Genomic DNA, 24,237 nt, shown 5'->3' on the forward strand with positions numbered 1-24,237 from the left:
AGTTTGTGTCAGCATTTTCTGTTCCTTATAGTCACACTGGCTTTTCAAAATAGTTTTTGAGCTAAAAGTACGTTTCCTGAAATTCATACAGTGGTACAAAAAATACCTCTTTCCTTACTGCTGCCACACTGAAGCAGATGGTGAGTACTAAGAGTCAGAATCAGTAAGCAAGTAATTATTCAATGCTTGGATGCAGAAATGTAGCTGTTGGGTCAAAGTAGACTTCTACAAGGCAGGCTGTCATTGCGAGTTAATCTGAGTTCAGGTCCCCTTGAGTTAGCCCAGCAAGACTCCTGTAGTAGATTACATGAGAGGCACAGATGCCCTATTGCACATCCAGCTTGAGTTTCACCTGCGACCTCTGGCAGACTATCTACCTTAAGCTGAAAGGCAGTTCCAGTTCTGTGTTCTTCTGTGTGAACAGTAGTCAGACTAGGGATGACACCTATGTTATGCCTTAGGTTAGTAAAGACAAACTTGCAAAATTCATCACACACCTAATGTGCATTCTCACTAAGATATCCACAGTAACTTTGGCACACTGTGCCAAATTATATAAAATTTGGCAATTTTATACGTGGGGATATGCTGCCTGTGAATAATGCCAGCAGAGAACTATTTTAGTGCAAACTGGTCTCAGAAAAAGTTGATTCTGCAAATTACAAAGCAACTTTTGCTCCGTCTGAAGTCAATAGAAGCTTATTTCACTTTTCAAATTCACTTTAATTAACCTGGTCTTGACACTGTGGCACTTGCCTTGTTGTAAAGAAAATTGGTAGCTGTGAAAGATTAAAAATTTTCTAATTTGAGGTGGGAGGAAATGTAAGCTGCTGCTGAAAACCTTATCTTTTTAATAAGCAATAATGCAACCTGCTAATTTACTGTTATTGAGTTTCCTTCTCTTTTTTTTTTTTTCTTAAGCGGAATTTATGTCACCTGTAGACAGAAATAAGGAAAGTGGATTGAAAATGCCAAACCTCTGCAAATTTTGTGACATTAAAGTAACAACCTGCTCAAATCAACATCAGTGCAAGAGCAACTGCAACATCACTTCTATCTGTGAGAAGACTAGTGAAGTCTGTGTTGCTATATGGTAAGTTATTTCATCATACAGGTGGGGATGGCAGCACACCCTAATTCACCATTACTTAGTACTTTCCTTAATTGCTCTGATATTCAGAATGTCCCTGCTCCCTCACCAGGCTTTGCTCTCTCCTTTCCAACTCATATCTGTGGTCAGCATACTGAGAGTTGTTTGAGGTTAATAATTCTGATATAAAATGTTCTGGGGACTTTTTTCTTCTAAAACAGTTCTGTTGCAGCTTATGCTCTTATTGGAAAAGAGGCATGGTTTTGCTCAAACCAGTAAGCTGCATCCACCCACAGCACTCAGAGTAGAAACAGATCTGAGACTCAAGAGAGTATTGTGGTGACATTTGCTGAAGAAAGACAATTCTCTCATAGATTTCAAAGTGAACTAAACTGTAGATAGGAGGAGGCTATTATGTAGATAGAACAGGAGGCTTATTGCCATGTATAGGTAGAAATACTTTCTCTTAATGTTAAACAAAATTTTGTGTATTTAGTGACTTTGAAGTAGGCATGATGCCTTTTGTACAGCCTATGTCTTGATACAAAGAAATCAAGAGTTTATGAAAATTAGTTGTTTAGGATTTCTTGACTCTAAACTTGTGTTCCAGTCTAAAAATTGAGGTTTTACCCTTCCATAAATGGAAATCCAATCCTGCCAAGGAAAACAAGAAACACTCTTAATGAATTCATAACTGGACAAAAGGAACAGAACTGTGTGTTTGCAGCATTGCTGCTGATTTAGGAGAATAATTAGAAGCCCTTACCCAGAGACATAATTAATTCATTTCTTGAGGGATAGTTGTGTCCGTTGACTTGAAGAGATGTTCAGCGTAATTGGAAGTAGACATTTGATTTGCAGGATTCAGTCCAGTGTGCTGTTTTATATTTGTCCTGTGCTTCTTTAATAAGTGATCAGTGTCTATTAGTGCCATAAAAAGGGACTGTAGTGCAATTTAAGATATGTTCCGGGTTTTTCATGGTCATTTATTCAAAAGGCAAATGAGTTGAGAACTGTATTTAAAGGACTCTTGGCCTTTCAGTCTTTTGTCAATGAAATTAAATCTGTGGACCAGGACAGAATACAGGAATATGTTTCAGATTATCAGCTGATAGTGAGGCAACTCTAGCTTGCATCAGTTTTATTATTGGTATTGAGGTGGGATTTGTTTTCTCTTTGTTTAGGTTTTTTTAAAATATAAAGATAACTCCTTCAGTGCAGTGCAGAAATTGTGCTGATTGTAGGCTTAAAAAATAAATAAAAGGCCAACTCAATAGAAATTCCTCAGATTTTGAGGAAATAATTCTCTTTTTATCATAATTTCACACAGATTTTTACTGTCTGCTCAGTGACCACAAAACCCAAAAGTATGTTCCATAGTTCACAGCAGTTCATTGAACACTAGCTTGAATAATTCTGGATGAAATTTTCAAAGGCACTCTTCCAAGCTTTGTAGTAATATGATACAGGAATAGCTGTGCCATTTACAAATGTGAGGAGTCCAGGCACAGCCAAATCTGCCCCATTCAGGAAAGACAGAGAAGAATACATGATACTCTTTAAATACTGTTTATGTTTTCAAAAGAGGCAAATTTTGGGCAGGTGCAGTCCTGTCTGCTCCCTTTGTAAAATATTCCTTCTTTGACTTCAATTTTCTCCTTTTCATTTTCAGGAGACAGAATGATGAAAATGTGACCTTAGAAACAATTTGCCATGATCCCCAAAAAACACTTTATGGTCATGCTTTGGATGACTACAACTCAAAGAAGTGTTTGATGAGGGAAAAGAAGGAAGATGGGGGATTGATGTTCATGTGTTCCTGTACAAGTGAAGAATGCAATGATATGCTCATTTTCTCAGGTGGGTTTAATAATTTACCTTGCATTCCTACATTCCTTGCAACTGTGTAATACCAATGTACTTTGGACTTGCATTTTGTGGAGGAAAACTTATAGTGGCAGGACCTATTTTGGTCTCTTTTGAATCTTGCAAAATCTCAACCTTCCTTTTGTGTGTTCAGAGGATATTTCTTTCTGCCAGGCTGTCCTCCTTTTGAAATAAGTCTGATAGTCAGCTCAAGACATTGCACTTAAAAGCTGATGAAAGAGGAAAGCAAGATGTTTACATTTGTTCTGTTGACACACCAAAATGCAACATATGCTAATTACATTGTAAAACCTAAACTAGAGGCAAATGCTGTATTTAGGGTCTTGCCTCTTCTAAAAGGCTGTATTGCCGTAGCGTGTCATCTGCATATATAAATGCTACTGATAACTTGATAGGATGTGAAATTTAAGTCAGATTCTCTGTTGTAACTGACCATCTGCCCTTGTTCTGTGGTGGGCGTGAAGTAGCTAGAAGGTTCCTTCACAGGGGGATATGTTACCTCACTCTTACTATGGCAAAAGGAAATGTATGTGAGTTCAGTTAAACCAGGGAAATCTGACTATAGACCAAATCACAACTTGTCCCCATTCTACTTCAGGCCACTGCAAATACAGTAAAGGCAGTGCAGGTGTGTATAGGGATGGTGGACCTCATGCTGCACACATGGATGTGCATGGGTCCGCACACACACACACCTTGCTTTATTTTCTCCTGCCTGCTGGATCCCATAGTGATGCTTTTACTGAGACAAAGTCAGGTCTCTTGCAGGCAGTTTTGAGGCCTTCTGTGGAGAAATTTGTGTGCACACACTTCTAAAGAATTGCAGCACACAAAACTCATCCTCATCGCCTGTAAGTTCCTCAGACCAGGATATAATTAGATCCTCGTTACCTGAGATATCAAAGGGCTGGGGCACTGTTTCTAGTCCTGGAAAACATGGTGTGTGACTGCACTGAGGTGGACGACTGTGTGAGCGACTTCTAGCTCTCACTTCCCAGTCCTCCAAGAAGGCAAACTGGTTTAGGTCACAAAACCACAACAAATTAGCCAAGAGAAAGCTAGGAAGTCTTTGCTTCCCTTGGCCCAGTCTATCCATATCTGGTCCCATGCTCTTCCTTATTCCCTCCCCAAGCCTGATTTGAAACCAGACAACCTGATTGCTGACCTGTGGTTGTGTGACCAGCCCTTACTTGAGTGAGCTTTAAAGGGTTTGGAGTATATACTGGTATTGATGTGAGCACAGGGGGTAGATCCAGGACCTAATTCTAACAGATTGCCTTGATTTTTTTGAAGAGAATGTGTTCACAGTGAATAGATCTTACTCTGTGTTAGCTGTCTAGAGTTTTTGTACAGCATGAACCACACCCTTGTGGATTTTGGCTAATTTGTTATGAATTAGTCATTTTATAGCTGTTTCTCCTGGAGCTGTATAGCTGAAGGCAATCACTGTGATAAATGTGTGTCTTCAGTGTGCATGTTTATGAAAACCATTCTAGAAATTCAACACGAAGTGCCTTAATTCCCAGCAACTCTGCAGCCCCACTCACACTTCCAGAGTAGCCTAAAAGGAGTAGTATAAATTTAAACCCAGTCTTTTTACCCTAATTCCTTTCACTCTTCTGAGTGGAGCTTTTCCTTCTAGGTCATGTGCTGTAAGTACTCTAGGTGACTCATGAAAACCATGTGCTGCATTCATATGTATTAAGTGAATAACTACAGACAAAAATTAAAATAATGTAAAACTTCACTTTGTAACATTTCCAGTTCATTCACAAACACAGGCATTAACTCCAGTGGAAGGGGGGAGAATTGAGGCTTTGTCATTCCTTTTTTTATTGTTGTGGATTAGTGTTTCTTTTAAATGAAAACAGCCCCATTGGGTTGCTTGCCTGGTTAGCCATGGCAGGAAGACAAACGATTTTTACAGTATCAGACATGCGGTTTCCTGTCTGTGTTTAACTTTGAGCAGAACATCACAGCCAGCTGGTCCATGGCTCCTCCAGACAACTAGATAATAGCCTGTAATAATTTTGCCTTTGGAATGACTGTCATCCAAATCTATTCCATACATTGTTCTTGCCTTTTTTTTTTTTACTCTACATTTCTTGTCCACCAGAGCAAGAATTTTTTGCAGTGGTTTTGCATATTCTGTAGTTTCAGAGAGCAGACAAAAGCTACTCTAAAATAGCCGATCAAACAGTGATTTTACTCATTTATTAGCAGAAACTGAGATGATAAAAAAGATTGTAATTTTTCACCTGTTAATCACAGCATTTCCTTTCAAGCTGTTGCTATAAATGGTTAGTGTTCTACCTCTTCTTCCTGCATACACACTTGAGACATACCAGATTTAATTTGTTTCTGGTGTTTCTGAGGTAAGAAAGAAAATTATGGGTAAGGCAACAAGTTCTAATTTCCACCTGAGGTTAGTCACTATTTTTTAGTGATTCACAGTTGGGCTGTTATTGCTTATGGAAGAATTGGTTTATAGCACTGTTGGCTCATATCACTCTTGAATGTGAAGGGCAAATCTCATGATTCCATTTTTAGACACAAACACCTAAAGGTTTTGGGTACTGGGAGGTGTTGTGACTCACCTAAGCGTGGCTTTAGAAATGTTTGAAATAGTTACATCCAAATCAAATGCACCTAAACATGCCTGTAGTTCTGCTGTATCAGGGGGCTGACCGTGATTCAGATCCCTGGTGTTTCAGGCCACAGACACCTCATCGAAAATACTGTGTGCAGAATCACTCCAAACAATGTTCTATAGTTCTTGGAGAAATAATATACAGGAGATAGGTAACCATTGTAAATCTGATTACTGTGTGTTTGTTTGTTAATACATCCCCTTTTTGCCAAACAAAACTGTGAATGACTGGCAAGCAGCTTACAGCCCTGTGGTGGAAAAATGCTTCTCACAGCAAAACTCAATGCCAGTGTGTTGTAATTATTATTTATTCAAAAGTCAAATGTCAGTGTTACCCAAAGGCAAAGCCAGGGAGCAAAACCACTGGAAAAGATTAACTAAAATCAGGGTGAAAAGGCCCTGGGTGGCTAGAGGTTGACTAGGCAGCAGACAGAGGCCTGGCCCTACTGTCATGGAAAAAATGAGCACTAGACTACCAGGGTTTTTTCCTCCCTGATGTCTGGTTGTGTCTAGTGGATCTTCTACATCTTGCTTTACCTTCTTATGCTTTGACCTACTGTGATGAACCAGGTCTGTCTGCAGTTGTTTGCACAGTCTCAGTCCTCCCTTGATGTTTGGGAAGATCTGTTCCTCAGCCTTCCCTTTGCCACACCATATTCCAGCCTCTATTCATCAGCCAGTGCGAGCACGACAACTGTCTAACAAAGTTGGTTTTTATTAACAATCCTGAGTTCCTTGACTGAGGTCAAGGCTTGTTTACCGAAAAGGACCAAGCAGGACAGGGCCCTTTCCAGTCCCACATCTCACCCATTTTCCACAGGCAGAGATGACCAGGCAATCTTTGTAGCCAAGGAAATGAGATTCCTGCATATTACTAAGTGCGTGACCTACCTGCTATGCCATGCAACTTCTTCCTTTTATGCAGCTCATTCAGGCACTTTCATTCAGTGATGTGCAAAAGGGTGACTCAGCACTGGAGATTGCAAACAGGAAAACAAATACTTTAAATACTGTTGTCAGTATATATGCAGTTGTTATCCTGGGCATCAAATTCAAATCCAAGCAACAATGCGGAGAACTCAAAATCTGGAAACAGGATTTTAACACAGCTCTATTTGGTTTACAGTTGTTTCATTCTAATAACTTACATAGCGGTAATATTTTATCATCACCTGTCTTGCCATGGTATGCAGATCTTCATGCAGCTTGAAACCAAGGTGTCTGTGGGATTGTTCAGGTAGACTATATTTATTGCTCATGTCCTGCAAGATGAGGTCATTATTTTGGGCATTCCCACCTCACCCAAATACGGGAGAAATCTTTGGCAGCAACAATGTGTACAAATTCTGAATCATCCAAATAGTTGCCTTGGAGTATCAAAACTTCAGTGGTAGACATGAAAGGCAGGTCAACAAGAGTTTTTGATAATAATGAAGCTAACTGGGGAAGTGTGCCAAGGGAGGGAGAGTGTTGTGCTGCTAACAATCTTCACATTGATCATGGTTTCACAAAGTTGGCTAATTGAGAGTGTAAGAGATGTAAGTATTTGATTAATCAATTGTGGGTGAGTCATATGCCCGAACGAATTACAGTCTATGGATTTGCAGTGTGTCAAGTGGTGTGATTGCTCCCTTTGTATGGTTGTTACCTGGGAGAGCTAGTATTGTTCTGCTGCCTGAAGCACTGCAAGCATGCCTGTGCAATGCCTTGTCCTGTGCCCAGATCACAGGAGATATGGATGATGTTTTAGTTTCCTTAACTTGATGTCTCTCACTTGTCTCTAACATGTTGCCCCTGTCTTTTCCTTTCTTTCTCTCCTCTTCCTCTCCTTACTAGAGTCAAAATGTTAGTGATTTTACTTGACTACATAGGAGGATCTCAAACTTAAGAGCAGACTTAAGATCTGTGCACAGTCACGAGACCATAAATACTTGTGTGATGAGTTGTCCGGTGCTCAAGGAACAACAGAAGGGAGATGATTACAGCTGGACTGCTTCCAAGTGGATTTTAACAAAGGCTTTCATTAATCTCTTTTTCTGTTATCCAACTAACATGTTCAGAAGGTAACTGTCTTCCAGCTGCCCCATAAAAGAGGTCAGTAGCGTTACACAACGTGTCACACAGCCTCTCACCGACTGTATATTGGCTTTGTTCTCTATGTTTCCTCTTAGGTATTTGCAGGCACAAGAGTCCCACCCAGTGCCTGCAGCTGTGTGTAACCAAAGGAGAGGCTGTCTAATACTGAATGTCTGAATCACTTAGCAGGATAGAAAGGAAATAGAATGGAAAGAGGCTAAAGAAGCCAAAATTTTGGTTTGCTCTGTATTATTTATATTGTTTGCTTCCTAGGAAAATAACCATTCCAGCTTGGTTACAAATTTGTATAGAAACAAACTAAGCAGCGCTCTTCCAGTCTGGTTGGCATATTTGTTACAATTTGCATCACTTGAGAGCTTAATAAGTGTGGGAATGTGGCCAACCTTTTATCAGGTTGTCATGGAAGAGACTTTAATAATTACAGACAGAAACAAACTGTAACTAACACTGGCAACATAATATTTTGGGAAAGGTTGGAGGGGTGAAACTCAGGCTGAGAATAAAAATAGTGGCTAATGTGTGGCATCTGTTGGAACATATTGAAACTGAAGAGATTGATTTGTTCCAGAAAACCACCAGCAAACAGCAGCAGACACCCAAGCTGTGTAACTGAGCCATGTATCACAGAAAAACAGTCACATCATGTAAATTTAGAATATGTCAGCTCTCATATCACTGAGTAGGAAAGCTCAGCTACAAAAGTGAAAATGTGTGGAGATGCCATGTAGACACAGTGAAATGATCTGTTAGAATGGGAGAGATAAGAAGGGAATGCATCTGGGGGTGGGAGATTTTAAGCGAAGGAGCGCCGTGCCAGCAAATCAAGGAATTACACTTTCTAGCCAGCAGTGAGGGAATAAAAACAGCAACAAACTATTTGTTCTGTCTTAGAGCTTAAGAGTTTCTTAAACCTCCTGGGTGCTGAATAGCATGCTTGGCAATCAGTTGAAAAACGAAATTCTGCTTACAATAGATGAAATATCCATTACATCATTGCTGCCCAGCCTTTTCACTGAAGTAAGACACCCAGAGGCAATCAAGTTGCCTGCCTCCCACCCCTGTGACTAAGATGCAGCCATTCCCATCAGGTGACAGATGTATATGCATGACTCTTCCAACATGTAACATGTATGACTGGGTCATGTAACTGGGGATTTTCCCTGGGTATTACAGAGAAGTCTTGGGTCCTGATACCCTGGGTAGTCACGTGCCGAGGGCAAAACTGCTGGCCTGCAGGGGAGAGCAGCAGTGAGCACGCTACAGGTCTCCAAAACCGCTCATGCTTTTGCCTTACTACTTTTCAGGAAAAGAGGTTAGTGGTAGCACTGGGCAAGGATGTGCATTAAGTGCTCTGAGATCTGGGTCTGGTTTACCAGCCATTTATTGACTGCAGAGCAACATTCAGGTGGCCAAATACCCAAAAGATAAAGTGAATGAGTTCCCATACCTTTGAGTAAACATCCTTAGGGTAAAAATTCTGAACCATGTGGATGACAGTATTTTAGAAAGATAGCTTTAGAAACAGGCTCTAGAGATTGCTTTGCCTTGCTACTTCTACTGTCTTTGAGGGAAAGGCTATACATATTGTCTACCTAGACTCTAGAAAATTTTTGACATCATTTCTGCTGGAGAAACTAGCTGCTCATGATTTGGACAAGCGGATTCTTTGCTGGGTAGAAAACTGTCTGGATGGTCTAGCCCAAAGCGTGTGGGTGAATGGAGTTACATCTAGCTGGTGACCAGTCACAAGTTGTGTTCCCCAGGGCTCAGTATTGGGGACAGTCCTGTTTAATATCTCTATCATTGACCTGGACAAGGGGATTGAGTGCACCCTCAGCCAGTTTGCAGATGACAGCAAATTGGGTGGGAGTGTTGAACTGCTGGAGGGTAGGAAGGCTCTACAGGGGGATCTGAACAGGCTGAGGCCAATTGTATGATGTTCAACAAGGCGAAGTGCCAGGTCCTGCACTTGGATCACAGCAGCCCCGTGCAGTGCTACAAGCTTGGGGATGAGTGGCTGGAGAGCTGCCTGGGGGAAAGGATCGTCCCTCTGTGCTCAGCACTGGTGAGGCTGCACTTCGAGTCCTGTTTTCTGTTATTTCCCGACAAGACCTTGAGGTGCTGCAGTGTGTCCAGAGAAGGGCAAGGAGCTGGTGAAGGGTGTGGAGCACAAGTCTGATGAGGAGCAGCTGAGGAAACTGGGGTAGTTTATCCTGGAGAAAAGGAGGCTCAGGGGTGACCTTATCGCTCTCTACAATTATCTGAAAGGAGGTTGTAGTGAGGTGAGGGTCAGCCTCTTCTCCCAGTTAGGAAGGAATAGAACAAGAGGAAATAGCCTCAAGCAGTGGAGGTTTAGATTGGATAGCTGGGAAAAATTCTTCTCCAAAAGGGTTGTTAAGCATTTGAACTGGTTGCCTGCAGAAGTGGTTGAGTGACCATATCTGGAGATATTTAGAAGATGTGCAGATGTGGCAGTTAGGGATGGGGTTTAGTGATGGACTTGGCAGTGCTGGTTAAACAGCTGGACTCGATGATCTTAGAGGTCTTTTCCAAGCTAAACAATTCTATGATTCTATAGCAGGCCAGGCAAACCTGTCAACTACCAGAGGTAGTGCCTCTCCAGGAGACAAGATACTGTTTTGTAGACTAAAAGATGAAGATATACAGCTCAAGCACAAGTTACCGGCCTTGACAGACTTGGTTTACCTAATCCAAAAAAAGCTCTTTTAAAATTCAGGAATTTGCTGAAGGAATTTAACTTTCAAGAAAGACTACAAGAAATGTCAGGGTTTATATTCCATTGGATAGCAAGACGGTACCCACTCTGATTTTCAAATTTAGTAATCTCTGTCTTCTGCCATCAGTTGGTTCAGCATAGACCTGAGTGAGGGGTGGAACTGATTTCCTGTTAAATTAAAAAACAATATCTTCATCTCCAGCAAGTATGGAAAATTAAAATATTTCCAAGAAACTACCAAGATAAAGAATTGCAGGTTAGTTTGAGGTGCAGCATTTGAATTTGATTATTGTCAAGTATTTTAAGTCAGGATCAATGATTTTCCTAAGGAAACACCCTCCCAACCCTCTGTAAAACTCCCCATTCACAAAGCCTCCAAAACGACGCCTGTAAAACTAGCAGAAGTTTTTAAAAGTTAGATCAACTTTCAGACCACTTTCTTCATCAAGATAAGGGTTTCAGGGAAAAGTATAGGAATGTCAGAAGCAGAGTTTCTGTTTTAAAAATCAACGTTTTCCATCAAAAAATGTTTTGCTGAAGATTTACAAGCCATCTTAATTCTAAAATGACCAAAATCAGGAAGGTACAGGAGATACAGTTACAGAATTTCAATTTCACTTGAGGATTCTTCAATAGAGATAAATTAAGTTACCCCAAACAGCTGCTCAGAGGAAATTTCATTTCACTGAAAATGAGGCATTTTGTGGAACTAGCTTTTATCCAGAAGCACTAAAGGGATGGGCAGGCTTTTCCATATTTTATTGTTTTGTGCCTTGCTCAGAAATCAGTACACACATAAGGTTCAAACTCACATTTTTTCTAATTCAGAATACTCAGGGATGCAAAGCTCTCTCCTGAACCAAAAAGAGCAGGTCTTGAACTTGAAGCTCCCGTAGTCCATGGCAGTTCTCTCACTGGAGGGGATTCAGCACTCACATACACCTCTTGCCAAATTGCAACATTTGAACAGAAATTCTGTTTAAGCAAAAACATTCAAAAAGTGTTAGTTTTCATTCCAGTGCGGAATTCAAACCAAACTTTGAAACCTCAGAATTGCTACAAAATGGAGTTTTCCTCCAGTCAGCTCAAAGGGCTGCTTTGTGTCTTGGGAGCTTGCGAAATAACTAGATCACAGTCCTGAGTCTGGAACCAAGTTTTGTGACTTTGTGCTTCTGGGGATTTTTAAGACACTGGACAAGCTTGCAATACATCACTATCAATATGTATAACCTGAATTCTGCTAATATGAAATATATTCTTGCCCTGCTGTGTGGCTTTCGCTAGCTGTTAAATAGAAAGCAACTTTAGAACTCACAGGAGCAGCAGACAGCAAGGAAGTAGTTCTGTCAGTACTGGCAGGGCATTCTGCTGCCCTGCGCATTCAAGTGTGTGTCCTCATTTCATTGCCATTGTTTTATTTCTTGTTTCCAAAGTTCAGTGACACTAAAGCTCAATCAAAGGCATCTAATCCAACCTAAAGAATTTGCAGGCTCTTGTGCTTTGAAGCTTCATGACTGAATAGGGGTTGTACAGTGTTTTCATTTTCCTTGGCACTTGAGTTCTCTTCCCTTGAGGCTTAGGTAGCATTAAGGGTTGTGCAGATGGCTCCTGCTTAGTTTAAACTGCATACAGGAAGCTTTCTTTTAGCTCAACTTCTCTATTGTTATGCTATATTAATAGGCTCTTTTGAAGCTTAAGAAAGGACTGATCTGACTAAATAATAGTTCTGGGTGGGGAAAGTTATTTAGGAGCATGTTTGCAAAACATGAAAGGCTGCTTCATTTAACCATTTCCTTGCCTGCCTGTGCAGCTGGGTTTTGCTCATTCCATACTCAGAAAGAGGAAGTTGCACACCCATTTTTTAAATTATGGGGTTTGAGTCATGTGTATTTATTTATAAGCAAATGAACGTATTTATTCTTAGATTCCTGTAGTCAAGCCAGAAAATGTTGGCTAGCCACTATGAAAACATGCAGCTATGCTCTGAATTTTGATCCTGTCCTGATTTTGTACGCAGATTCAACAGAGAAGTATCCCATCCTTAGCTTGTGCTGGAATGGCTGATTTGATTCTTCTCATATCCTCAGTCTGAATCAAAGGCAGTTCCAGAAGTGTCTTGCTCAGGTCACACCTCAGTGTCACCAGCTCTTTGCTCCTGCTATCTCCTTGAATTCTGCTGTCAGGAAGCTCAATCCTTTCCTAAGCTCAGACTTCAGCCTTGTCAGTCCCGACACCCTGATGGGTACTCATTCTTGCACTTCCCAAACCTTGAGTGGGACTTGCCTGGTGTCTTAAATACAGAAAATTAGCAGAGCCTTCATCCCTGCTGCTTTAGGTGGGGATGTGTAGCTGTATGCTTTTCACCCCCTGCTTCCTCCAAGGGACCGTGCCAAAGCGGATGTGTCACTTTGCAGCAGGGGTGCAGCATGATACAGTGCTCAGGGGAAGTGGCCAAATTGCTCAGCTTCTGCTTTGATTAAATTTTTTTCTCATTCTTTTTCAAGTAACATTTGCAACATCAACAGTTTGTACCTTCCACCCAGAAATCCCCCTGCACCACAAGCAGAGCTTTCTCTTGTGCAAAAAGAGAAAGAGCTAAAGAGGCTGTGAAGTCTGCTGGAGAGTTCTCAGATGTAGGCCAAAATAACACAGCCTGCTCTAGGGCCTTATAGGAACAACTGGAGATCCTCATGCAGGTAGCCATAATAATCAAGGAGTGAGGGCTTTGGGTGAGTTGCTTCTCAAATCTGAAAATGCTTCCAGCTACCTCCAACTGCTTGGACTCATGGGGAGAAATCTGAAAGAGAACTATTACATCTTGGGGGTTTTGTTACTCATTTAGAAAGACATTTGTATTTCAAATATCTGGTCTACATATTGCAGCCCTGTGGCAAAGAAAAAGGGCTTAAAAGGCCCTAAAAAGACATGTTCATCCCTGTAAAAGAGTATACCACATGATATAGATTACATATTACTCTGTTCCAAGGGCAGAGCCCAAACTTCAAGAATGTTTTTCTGTGGTCAATAAAAAACAAAAACAAACCAAACCCAACAAAATAGAACCCTGAATGTTCAATAAAATAATTTTCTCTCATTGTTACAGATCAGTTGTGTCATGCAGTTGTGGCCTGCTTGCAGCCAAAACTCCAAAACCGCTGTCCCACAAAGCAGTCCGTTCTACTCCAACGAGGTGTTTTCCAAGTTCTTTATAAAGCAGATTTTCTGAAAGCAAAGAATGCACATGGGAATAAGCAATGCAAATCTTCTGTTTACTGACAGTGACACTGGACTTTCTAAATATATTCCTCCTGTAAGGGCCATAAAAAACTGAGGGTTTTTTCCCCCTCTGTAGCAAGTTGAAAAGCAGAAATGGTGCCTGTAACTTGTGATGAACTTTCAGGTTTGGGGTTTTTTTAATTTTAAATTTAAGAATTTTTAAATTTACTAACATCTTGTTGCCAAGAGAAATCACTGGACAACAAGGATTTGTGGTTTGCATAGATCTGAAAGGAGAGATTGACTTAAAATAATCTTTTGCTTAAATGGAGGAAATATATTCTTTCTTTGTAGGTGCTGCTAGTGCATGCCATTGACCTGTACTAGACTGGGAATGCCAGTGCTAGAAAGTCACTTCCTCTTCCCTGAAATCCTATGAGAGAGGTTAGGATTTAATTATTCGATCTACATCTGGTATGAGAACCTTTTAAACAGAGGAAGCACATCCTGGTTCAGGATTCAGCTTTTTTCCAAATAAAAAAGAATACACTCTTCAGATGTCCTGTCGCCTGCCTTTGAATGGCTCATGTTTCCTGCTGCTTGCCAATTGGGTTTACAACAGAAAAGTGATTACAAGTGAAATTGGAGGGTCAGAGGTACCACTTGTTCTAATTGTAAACTCTTTTCTCCCATCCCTTTTAGCATTGCTTACTTTTGTTTTGAGAGGCACTGAGTAGGGGAATAGAGGCCTGTGGCTAATGTAGTTAGTGACAGCTTCCCTTCAGAGCTTATTGAACTTTTCATTTTCATGTTGACTTATTTGGCCTGATGCACAGAACCTGAGTCAGTGACATGGCTGTATGCATCCACCAGAGTGCCGTGCTGCCAACACAAGCCACTTGCTTTACTGCAGTTGCAGCTTCAGTTGTTTTAGTCCATTCAGGTTTGACTCCCAGGACTTCTTCCAATCAATCCCCTCCCTCATGCAAAGACAATACAGTACATTTTATCCAACTCAAAAGGAAGAAATAGACTGAGACATTTCCATGTGTTCGATCAAATCAGGTTCAGATAGACTCTGACCCACATTTAATCTATTTTTGGAATAAAACTGTTCCCTTTTAAACTGTTTATCTTCCCTAAGAAATACTGAAGTAGAAGGTAATTTTTAAAGGTGATAGGGCAGTTCCCATCTCTAGGATAATGATCCATACTTTTCCTGGAATATCTCCCTATTCTAGAAGAGATCTCTGTTGTTGTTCTCTTTCCTATATGTTACACCCCAGAATGTATTAGTGTGTACACTGCACCAGGCGTGGAGTTTGGAGTGAACCATCTACTGCTTTACAGCAGGACAGCCAGTGTACAATCAGCAAGTGACACACAGAAGAAGTGTTCAGATACATAAATCCATGCAAAAGTACATGAGGGGGTGGTGACAGTTCTGGACATACCTGTTTACATGCAGGTGTTTCAATTTGTTCTAGCAACAGTCTTTCACATACATCAAAGTATGAGAATGAGCTTTTTCTTTTCAGATAAGTATGCAGGCATACATATTGTGCCTGAATATTGCCATAAATATTGGCAAGTTTTGTGTGAACAGGCTTCCTGAAGATAACTTTACTACTAAAATATATTAAAATGTACTAGATCTGGAGTGATAACTGGGAAAGTGGGAGTTCACAGGTTGCATTTTCTATTTATTTATCTTGGAAAAATTAGTGTGTTCTAATAATGACTGGTTAAATGAGCAGATCTTTCAGGAACACATTGACAGAGTAAGCGCAAGAAACTTTGTCTATTGTATTCGGAAAAGAGGAGGTTTCATCCATAATGCATTAAAGCCTGAGAGAAGAACAAAGTTACTAAATTACATTGGGTTCTTTCTCATTCGTTTCTGGCTTTTTATAAAATAAGCAGATAGGGAAGTCCTGGTAAGCAGAGGCCTATATACAAAATAACATTTTGAAGCAAGAAGGCAGTGACAATTTTTATTACTTACTGTTAGTGGAGAAGATAATATATTGCATTCTGGATAAAAATTATAATTATTGTCAGCCTCCTCTATATATAAACCTATGATATAATTTAATGTATGACTCCCTTATGTTCTTTACAGATGACCCTCAAAAGCCACAGGAGAAAGATGAAATTTCCAAAGTCACAATCATAAGTCTTGTCCCATTACTGGTGATTTCTGTTGCTGTGATTGTTATCTTTTATGCCTACCGCACTCATAAGAAGAGGAAACTCAACAAGGCATGGGAAAAAAATGTTAAGCCCAGGAAACATAAGGACTGCAGTGATGTTTGTGCCATTATGTTAGATGATGACCGTTCAGACATCAGCTCTACCTGTGCCAACAACATCAACCACAACACAGAGTTGCTGCCCATTGAGTTGGACATTGTTGTTGGTAAAGGAAGGTTTGCTGAAGTGTATAAAGCCAAATTGAAGCAAAACACATCAGAACAATATGAAACCGTGGCAGTCAAGATTTTCCCCTATGAAGAATATGCCTCCTGGAAAACTGAGAAAGACATTTTTTCAGATGTAAACCTCAAGCACGAGAACATTCTCCAGTTCTTGACAGCAGAGGAGCGTAAGACAGATCTTGGTAAACAGTATTGGTTGATCACTGCCTTTCATGCTAAAGGAAACTTGCAGGAATATCTCACACGGCACATTATCAGCTGGGAGGACCTCTGGAAACTGGGTGGGTCCTTGGCCCGAGGGATTGCCCATCTGCATAGTGATCACACACCCTGTGGTCGTCCCAAAACCCCTATTGTACACAGAGACCTAAAGAGTTCCAACATCCTGGTGAAAAATGATTTAACCTGCTGTCTCTGTGATTTTGGGTTATCCCTGAGGCTGGACCCTTCTCTGTCTGTGGATGACCTGGCTAACAGCGGGCAGGTAAGTTAGAAGTTTGAAAGGGTGGGAGGGTGTTGTACCAGTTGGTATGTCAGTTCCTGGGCTGAAAAGATGAAAAAAACCATAAGCTGCTATGGCAGCTTTTATTTAAAATCATTAAAAATCAATGTGAATAGGTTTATAAACAAAGAGGCTCTAAACATTAAAGCAACACTGAGAGAAGTGCAATGTAGGTTTTGTTATGATTAGAAAGCTGCATACATATATGATGTAACCATCCTCTCACTTACAGTGAGCACATGTGAACTTGTTAGTAACTGTTCGTGGTGCTGCTGCAGTGCAAGTACACACACACACTCAGGATCTGCTTCACATTGTGAGGTTTTGGCACAGTTTTCATACCTGATGGCATTATACTTTTCTGTGAATAGACCCACTCCTGGTGTACCCCAGTATATGTGAAGTCAGTCTTCTATCCTCAAAAGGTCTAAGTAGATAAGTAGTATTAGATAATAGTTTTTAAAGTAAAAAAAATAACTCTTTAAGATTATGGTACATTCTCTACATGCAAGCAAATGTAAGAATGTCAAATGAAAATAGTTGCCCCGTTGTGTTTTTTCAACTGAGTAGCGTGGATAAGACTCATCTACTTGACAGGGATGCCAGGGGGGTGTTTATTAATGCTTACAAGACTACATATTTCAAGTATATCTCTAAATATTGTCTCTTCTAATGAAAACTTTTATAGTATAGATTTAGACCATTTGTTAACTTAATTCATTCCTAATTATTTAAGTATACATGTATTTATATGTGTATTTTTATATTTATATTTTTATACATAGGTCACATAAAAGCCTGTCCATTTACACTGACTTTTACCTCATATTGAACTAATATTTTGGTTTATAACATTTTCAGGGGCAATTCTTCAATCTGGTTTCAATTCAAATCGAAACCAGCTTCTGCATTCAGTATCTGTATGTTTCTTCTCCCAGGCCTGCATGTACTTTCCTTTTAAGCCTACCATGAAAAGAAACAGCTAACACTGTAATACGCAGTGCAAAACAATAAAAAATGTTTATTGCTCATCTGAAAGACACTTGGTCAGCAGCAATTGCTTCAGGCCCAAAGGGCAGAGTTTATCTGTGAATAGCCAAAGAGTGAGAAAACTTGTCAGTGTCAAAATTACTTGATTAAGGAACTAAAAAGGTCTACTTTCTGTTTTTCCTTACCAAGAGAGGTGCAAGTAAGTTGGTAGTCAGGACAATGCCAGATTCCCCTGGCAGCAGAAAATATGGCCTGTGCCAACTATGGCCTGAATTTTTGGATACATGTCAAATGGCACCATTTTCCTGAAAGCTGAAGTTAAATCGCAGCAGAGTCCAAAACATGAACTGCAATTGCAACTCATGAGCTCTCCTTGATCTCTTCTTCTGTAGGTTGGCACAGCAAGGTATATGGCCCCTGAGGTTTTGGAGTCCAGGATGAACCTGGAGAACATGGAGTCCTTCAAACAAACAGATGTGTACTCCATGGCTTTGGTCCTCTGGGAAATGACATCTCGCTGTAATGCTGTCGGAGGTAAGTGCCATCTGTTTTCTTATCTCTATGTTGAGACGGACATACTCTTGTGGTTGTCTGACAGAGGGTGATTCTTTTTAAATCTCACCAGTTTTTCTAGTGTATCTGGATGCTGTAGATAAACAATCCTTCAGTAGCATGAGATGTACACGTGCATGAGCAGGCTTGAAGGCCAAGCACCTGAGCACACAAGAAAATTACTCCTCAATTGCTGTAAAGATAAATCTGCTATTAGGTAAATCACTTTTAAGGATTATTAAAGTCTGGTTTTCCTCTGACATCCTGAGTAGCCATGGATTGACTCAGTCTAGTTGATGTTATACGAAATTATTTGAAACATAAGTCAACAGGAAATATTTAAATCAAGAAGTGATAACTGCCTCCCATTTACTTTCATAGAATATTAATTCTCAAATGTAGTAAGGGCCAGTTAAGTGTCACAATTACTAATTGATAATTTCAGTAAGAGCCATCATAGTGATATAGAAACTTCTCTGCTTTCCCAGAATCACCAGCTGCTGCTTTGTGATGTCACAAGAGATCACCCATATGAGAAATCAAGGGATGTTTGCTGTATTAAGTGTAGTAACAAAATAAAAATTAATGGAACTGACTATCAGAACAGCTCCAGGAAAAGTTGCTATACTTGTTCATATTCAGAGTTTGTTCATTGAAACAAAATCTCGTTTTCTCCTTTGCCTAAAGCTGCCCCAGAATTCCCAGTGTTGTATGTGCTAGAAATCAGAAGAGTTGCTGTTGAGATATCTGCATTACATATACTATGTTTGAAGATTTTCATCTTACTTCAGGAACTAAAATAAGACTAAGTTACATATAAAATTCTTCAGCCTGCTGGAATTGTCTAACATTCATTCTAAAAAAATTGCTGCAGAATCCAGGGCTCACACAGGCAGTCTAAGGAGTGGGGCTGTGAAAGATAACACTAATGTGGATATTATAGTAGATATGCAACTCTTATTTGATTTGTTAGCCGTCTTCCAAAACCACAAAGGCTCCCTTTTCATCGGATTCCGCTCGGTTCCACCTTGAAGGGCTGCCATAGACACAGAGACAGGACAATCTTGCAGGCTAGAGCAGTATGTTGTGAGGAACATAGTGTACAGGAGGGAAACCAATATCCCAAGGGATATTGGGAAGTGCACAGCTGCTCCTTGTTTCTCTACCAACATCTGTGGGATACCACAAGGGAGGTCTCTGAAGCCACTCTGCACAATGACTGTGTGGCTGCACCACGATGTCCATGTGCCAGGAGGAAGGAATGCATCCATCTCAGTCTCCCGCTATGCCTGACCAACGTTTGGTCTTGCTGGGTGGGCTGTATTGTGGGCAACAGATTTGCCCCTGTTTGCACCCTGCCAGGAAAGCTACAAAGCAAGTATGTGTGCAGAAAGTGCTAGCCTAAAAGCATGGGAAAAAAAAAACTTTTCTAGTCAAACATTTCAGTGAAAAAACATGTGGTGTTTCGGGAACTGAACCTCAGTCTGACATATTCCAAGGCAAACCTATCCATATTTAACAGTCGTGATCGTGCCTGTTTCTAAGAGCATTGGCACAGCCTCAGCCTTTCATTAGCACTTTGTAAATGTGGCTGAGGAGATTTAAAACCTGAGAAAAAGGAACTTTGCTCTGTCTCTTGAGCTCTCTCTGTTTCTTGCATTTAGGAACTCACCTTATTAATATAAATATGAGCTGTTCACTGTGGATCTTTTATCTTTGATGATGCCTGGGTCCCTTCCTGTTCATATTTGCTGAGTATGCTGAAATGGAGATTGTGGCAAAAACAAACCTTACTGCTGCTGTTCTCAGAAGGCAACTGCTTAAAAGAGGATATAAGGGGAGTTTCATAAGGAAGGAAAATCACCAGCATGTTTAGCTAGAAGAGACTGACCCACTTTAACCTTGGGAAGAAGAGCTGAAGTTATTTCAGGAAAAGTAAAGATTTCTCTAACCCAGCATTCCCTTTGCTTTCAAGGTGATAGTTAACCCCCACTCACATCCTGATTTTCCCTATTAATTTCATCCCTCAGTAATTCTCATCTCCAGAATCAAATTTCTTGAATTTTGTTTCCCTATTTCAGTAATCTTTTCAGAGGTGAGGTCCCCAGCAAAAGCCCAGGAGGAGTACTTGGGCAGATCTATAGGGGGTGGAACTCCGGCTTAGCATCTGCATCTAGAGCAGTTATATACAACTCCCAGGGTGTAGCTCCCTTGACTTGTAACTATTACTGAGCTGCAACAGCATTGCACCATTTCTCTCATTTCCTTCTTAGATTTTCCCCTGGTTGGTGCAGTCTGGCTATCTTTGCAGCCAGCTGGTGAAATACCCTTACAGTGATTCATGACTGCAGCTCCCCCTTTGCTTTCTCTCTCCCATCTGTCACTTGAGAGACTCCCTCCTCTCCTCACAGCCTTCCCAAGGAGCTGCCTCTGCTCACACACACCCCTCTTTAATTCCTAAACTATTGGGCTATGAGAGAAATGACTTTGCATACATGCTGGAGTAGGCTGACCTGATTGTAGACAGCCTTTTTAAAGGATCTAGGATCTTGCCTAGGATCTAGGCACCATCTTTGCAGGGCAGGCTTGGCTGCAATTCAGAGGGCAAGAGTGGCAGTCTAAGCAGAGGCAGCAGCATTAGCAACTTTAGTAGTTAGGGAGAGAAGCATGCAAGGAAAGGAGGCTAATTGCCATTCAGCCAGGTAAAGGTACAGTGAGTTATTTCTTTTACAAAGGGAGCTCTTGGGATTCATTTGTCAGCATGCAGGTGTTCAGTGAGTGTAGGAGGTGACGGAGGCAGGTCCTTTCACTACAGCAGCTTTGTCAAACACAGTCTCCAAGCAATGCCAGGCCTTTTCAGTCAGCAGACATTTAAACAAAAATACCCAGCAGCGCAATCCATACTGTGAAGCTGCTGTAGTAAATAAGCAGGTGGGGATCAGCTTTTGAGAAAGGCCATGCTGTTCATTGTTACTTTGTTGTGCTAAATATGGAGAAGCAGAAATGGGGCACGAGGGAAAGGGAGACAGGCAAAGATCGAGTTTGACTGATTTTTCACCAGAGTATAATTTAAGAGGCATATTTAGAAACTCAGAAATACTACTTTGGGGAGAACTTCGACTGCTACACGCTGCTGTTAACTTGGTATTTCATTCAGCACAACAGCTGTGCACCAGATGCTGCACGTTGCAAGAAATATAATTTTCATCTCAAGCACTTGCTTTCAGAGTGACACAGCTTTGGTGACTGAGACAAGTGTAATTTCTCTGACAGCCTCCTAGAAAGAAAAGAAAACCATCTGTTTTGTATCTCAACTGCTATGGGTGAGGGACTGTTGGGGGTGGCAAGGGAGAAAGAGAGGAAAGGGAACTTCTGGATACACAGGTTTGGTGAAGAGGGAGAAGAGAAACCCTTCAGAAAATGGTGATGTGGCTTGTGCAGTATTGTACTACCTGGAGTGCTGGCTCTCTTCAGTATAGTAGCAGGGCTTTTTTTGAAATGGCAGCCTTGCTTTACCAGAGCTGTGTTTCATGTGAATAAAACCAGGATTAATCTTATGCTTACTCGGTGAGAGTTAGCCAAGAGCCACACTTTGGCATCTAAACACTTGTACACCCTGTACCTCATGAAATGCTTAGCTTTCATCATGTTGATGTGGAGAGATGACATTTCTGGCAGCAGGGAGCAATTAGATAGCCAGTACAGTAGGGCTGTGCCTGCACAGTGGGCCCTGAGGTCGCTGCAGCTGGGATCTGATTTAAATTTCTCCTTCTGTGAAGTGGAGCCCAATTAGGGCATGTCTGCACTGCCCTGGCTTCTAGTGGCATATAACCCCAGCTGTAGATCCACACAGTGCAGCCTCACCCCATGACAGTCACCTATGTCCTAGAAATTCTCAAAGTGTCACCACAGTACTATGTGTAAGGTAGCAAGTGCTATCCTTCAACAAGCCCATGTAGCAGTAGACAAGGTTACTACAGTCCATGTTGAGCACTGATGTGCTGTGTTCCACTACTTTCCCATCTCAGGATTCAACACACAGTGACTAAGCAGCCTGTAACCCTACACTGGTGGCAGAGCTCATGCGCTCCCAAACCTTTAGAAGGGTGCCTGTGTCTTTGATCATCGGATATGAAGTCACTTAAAACATGTCTGCGGGAGGGAAACAGTACAATGATTTCACCCATCCCAATGCATCCTTCACCTCAAGAGGGAAACCTAGGGAAATTTGTGAAGTAAGCATTTAACAACTCCTTAAACTTGGCCTTGAAACAGGTTTTGAGCCTCCACTTTAGGCATTATTTTTCCTTTGTGCAACTAGTGCAAGCTAGTAGATCCAACACCCAAATTGCTCTAATATGAAGAAAGACACTATCTGAAGGACACGACCTGTGTGTGTGCATGAGCTGTCACAGTAGCTCCACCATCGATTAATTTATCCCTTCTGTAGCTGTCCCCTCTTAATTCTAAAGGGAGGGGCATTTCAAAGGGATATGAAGTTCCAGAACAAAAGCTCACTACTGTGGGCTGTGCCTCACAGTTGATTTTTGCTGGCCTTTTACCTCGCTCCTGCTTTGATTCTTCATCATCCAGCATGAGGAGTTGTCCCGTAGAAATCAGTAAGACAGATCACATGAGGGAGCATCAACAATGTTTGTGGGTGTGCTCTTCTGACCCAAAGAAAGAGAATTTCACTGCAAAAAGCTTGCAGTAGAAAAAGACCACATGAGAGGGCCAAACTTTCCAAACGTTTATCACGCAAAACAAATAGATTTTCAGTAATGTCTCTGCGGCTAAAAATCCAGTCCCAGCCTTTCTGAGAGTTTCGGCCAGCCCAATGTCAAAGGAAACTAGAGATATAGCAGTTAGTAGTGCATGGCAGCTCTCAACCATAAAGATTAAATGCTGGAAGTTAAGGTTGAAGGACCTCTGCCATTATTGAATGCTAAAGGTGTTGTAGTTCATGGTACCTGACGTATTTACGGTACTTCATCCAGTTGCCATTTTTAGTGCCCATCTGATCTAAAACCAATCAAAAGTAACATACAAGGCATGAAAAATAGAATCAGCATCTCTATACAGCCACTCATAGGCAGCTAGGCCCAAACATCTTAACCTACCTCAAACTGACATCTGTTACATCTGTAGCACGTAAACATGATCCATGAACAACTCCAGCTATTACTGCAAAATGTGTCTGACACCTGAGATTCCACAACATAAGGATGACTTACTGTGTGAGGATTTAGTGGGCTTTTTTTTCTTTCCAAGGGAAAGAAGAAGTAATAAATAGCAAGAAGATGCTGCGTGCTTTTCAAACTGAAGGAAGGCAGAACTGTATTAGTAGAAAGTCATTACAGTAAATTGGCATCTGGCCTAAATTTCTCTTTATTTACCAAAAACAAAAACAAAGCAACAACAAAACAAAAAGCCCAAACATGAAAAACCTATTCAATCTTTATATTTGGAAGAGGAATGTTCATAATATATAAACAATTTCTCAAGCAAGGAAAATGTATTATGAACTTGTCAATTCCCAGGAAAGGCTTTCCCTTCTCCCACTTGAACCATCTCTTGAACCTTCAGATTTAAGTCAATGAGAGGGCACCAGTCAGCACCACAACACCAGCTTCCCTCTGTTGGACATACAGACTCCTCTGACTTCTTACATTGCAAGATCTCAGAGCCTTGGCTGGTGTCCATGACCGCTACCACAACTAAACCACGACTGATGGAGATGGTGTAGGGAATGGCCATCTAGGTCATGCTATTTAAATTTTCCTAGCAAACTTTAATATTTTGGTTAGCTCTGAAAGTAGAGGTATCTGCACTGTAATCATTGTGCATCTACTGCATAGTAACCCAGGTCTGACCAGCAAGATGGCAACTTCCCAATTCACTTCTAGGGCTAAAGTCTTGTAAATTTACTTTGGCCGAGTAATCTCAAACTGAGATTAATGTGGGTGAAACTGGTATGCCTTCCTGTGCAGGAAAGAAAGCAAAGCAGACTTTGGCCCTTGAGTCTTAAAGAAAGTGATTTATGTATGAGAAGATAGGAGTTGTGTTTCAGGACTACAA

At 41.0% G+C, this 24,237-nt stretch overlaps 1 protein-coding gene across 1 annotated transcript in view; it reads left to right on the forward strand.

The window, feature by feature from the left end:
* TGFBR2 (transforming growth factor beta receptor 2) overlaps positions 1–24,237 on the forward strand; it is a 58,729-nt gene that overhangs the window by 26,999 nt on the left and 7,493 nt on the right. The window contains exons 2-5 of the mRNA XM_027675447.1: positions 922–1,093; positions 2,763–2,950; positions 15,800–16,599; positions 18,000–18,141. Coding sequence (XP_027531248.1) covers positions 922–1,093; positions 2,763–2,950; positions 15,800–16,599; positions 18,000–18,141 — 1,302 coding nt within the window. The remainder of the gene's footprint in view (positions 1–921; positions 1,094–2,762; positions 2,951–15,799; positions 16,600–17,999; positions 18,142–24,237) is intronic.

The sequence above is a fragment of the Neopelma chrysocephalum genome, unplaced genomic scaffold, assembly GCF_003984885.1.
Source record: "Neopelma chrysocephalum unplaced genomic scaffold, ASM398488v2 Primary Assembly neopelma1_26, whole genome shotgun sequence".
In the NCBI taxonomy this organism is placed as follows: domain Eukaryota; kingdom Metazoa; phylum Chordata; class Aves; order Passeriformes; family Pipridae; genus Neopelma; species Neopelma chrysocephalum.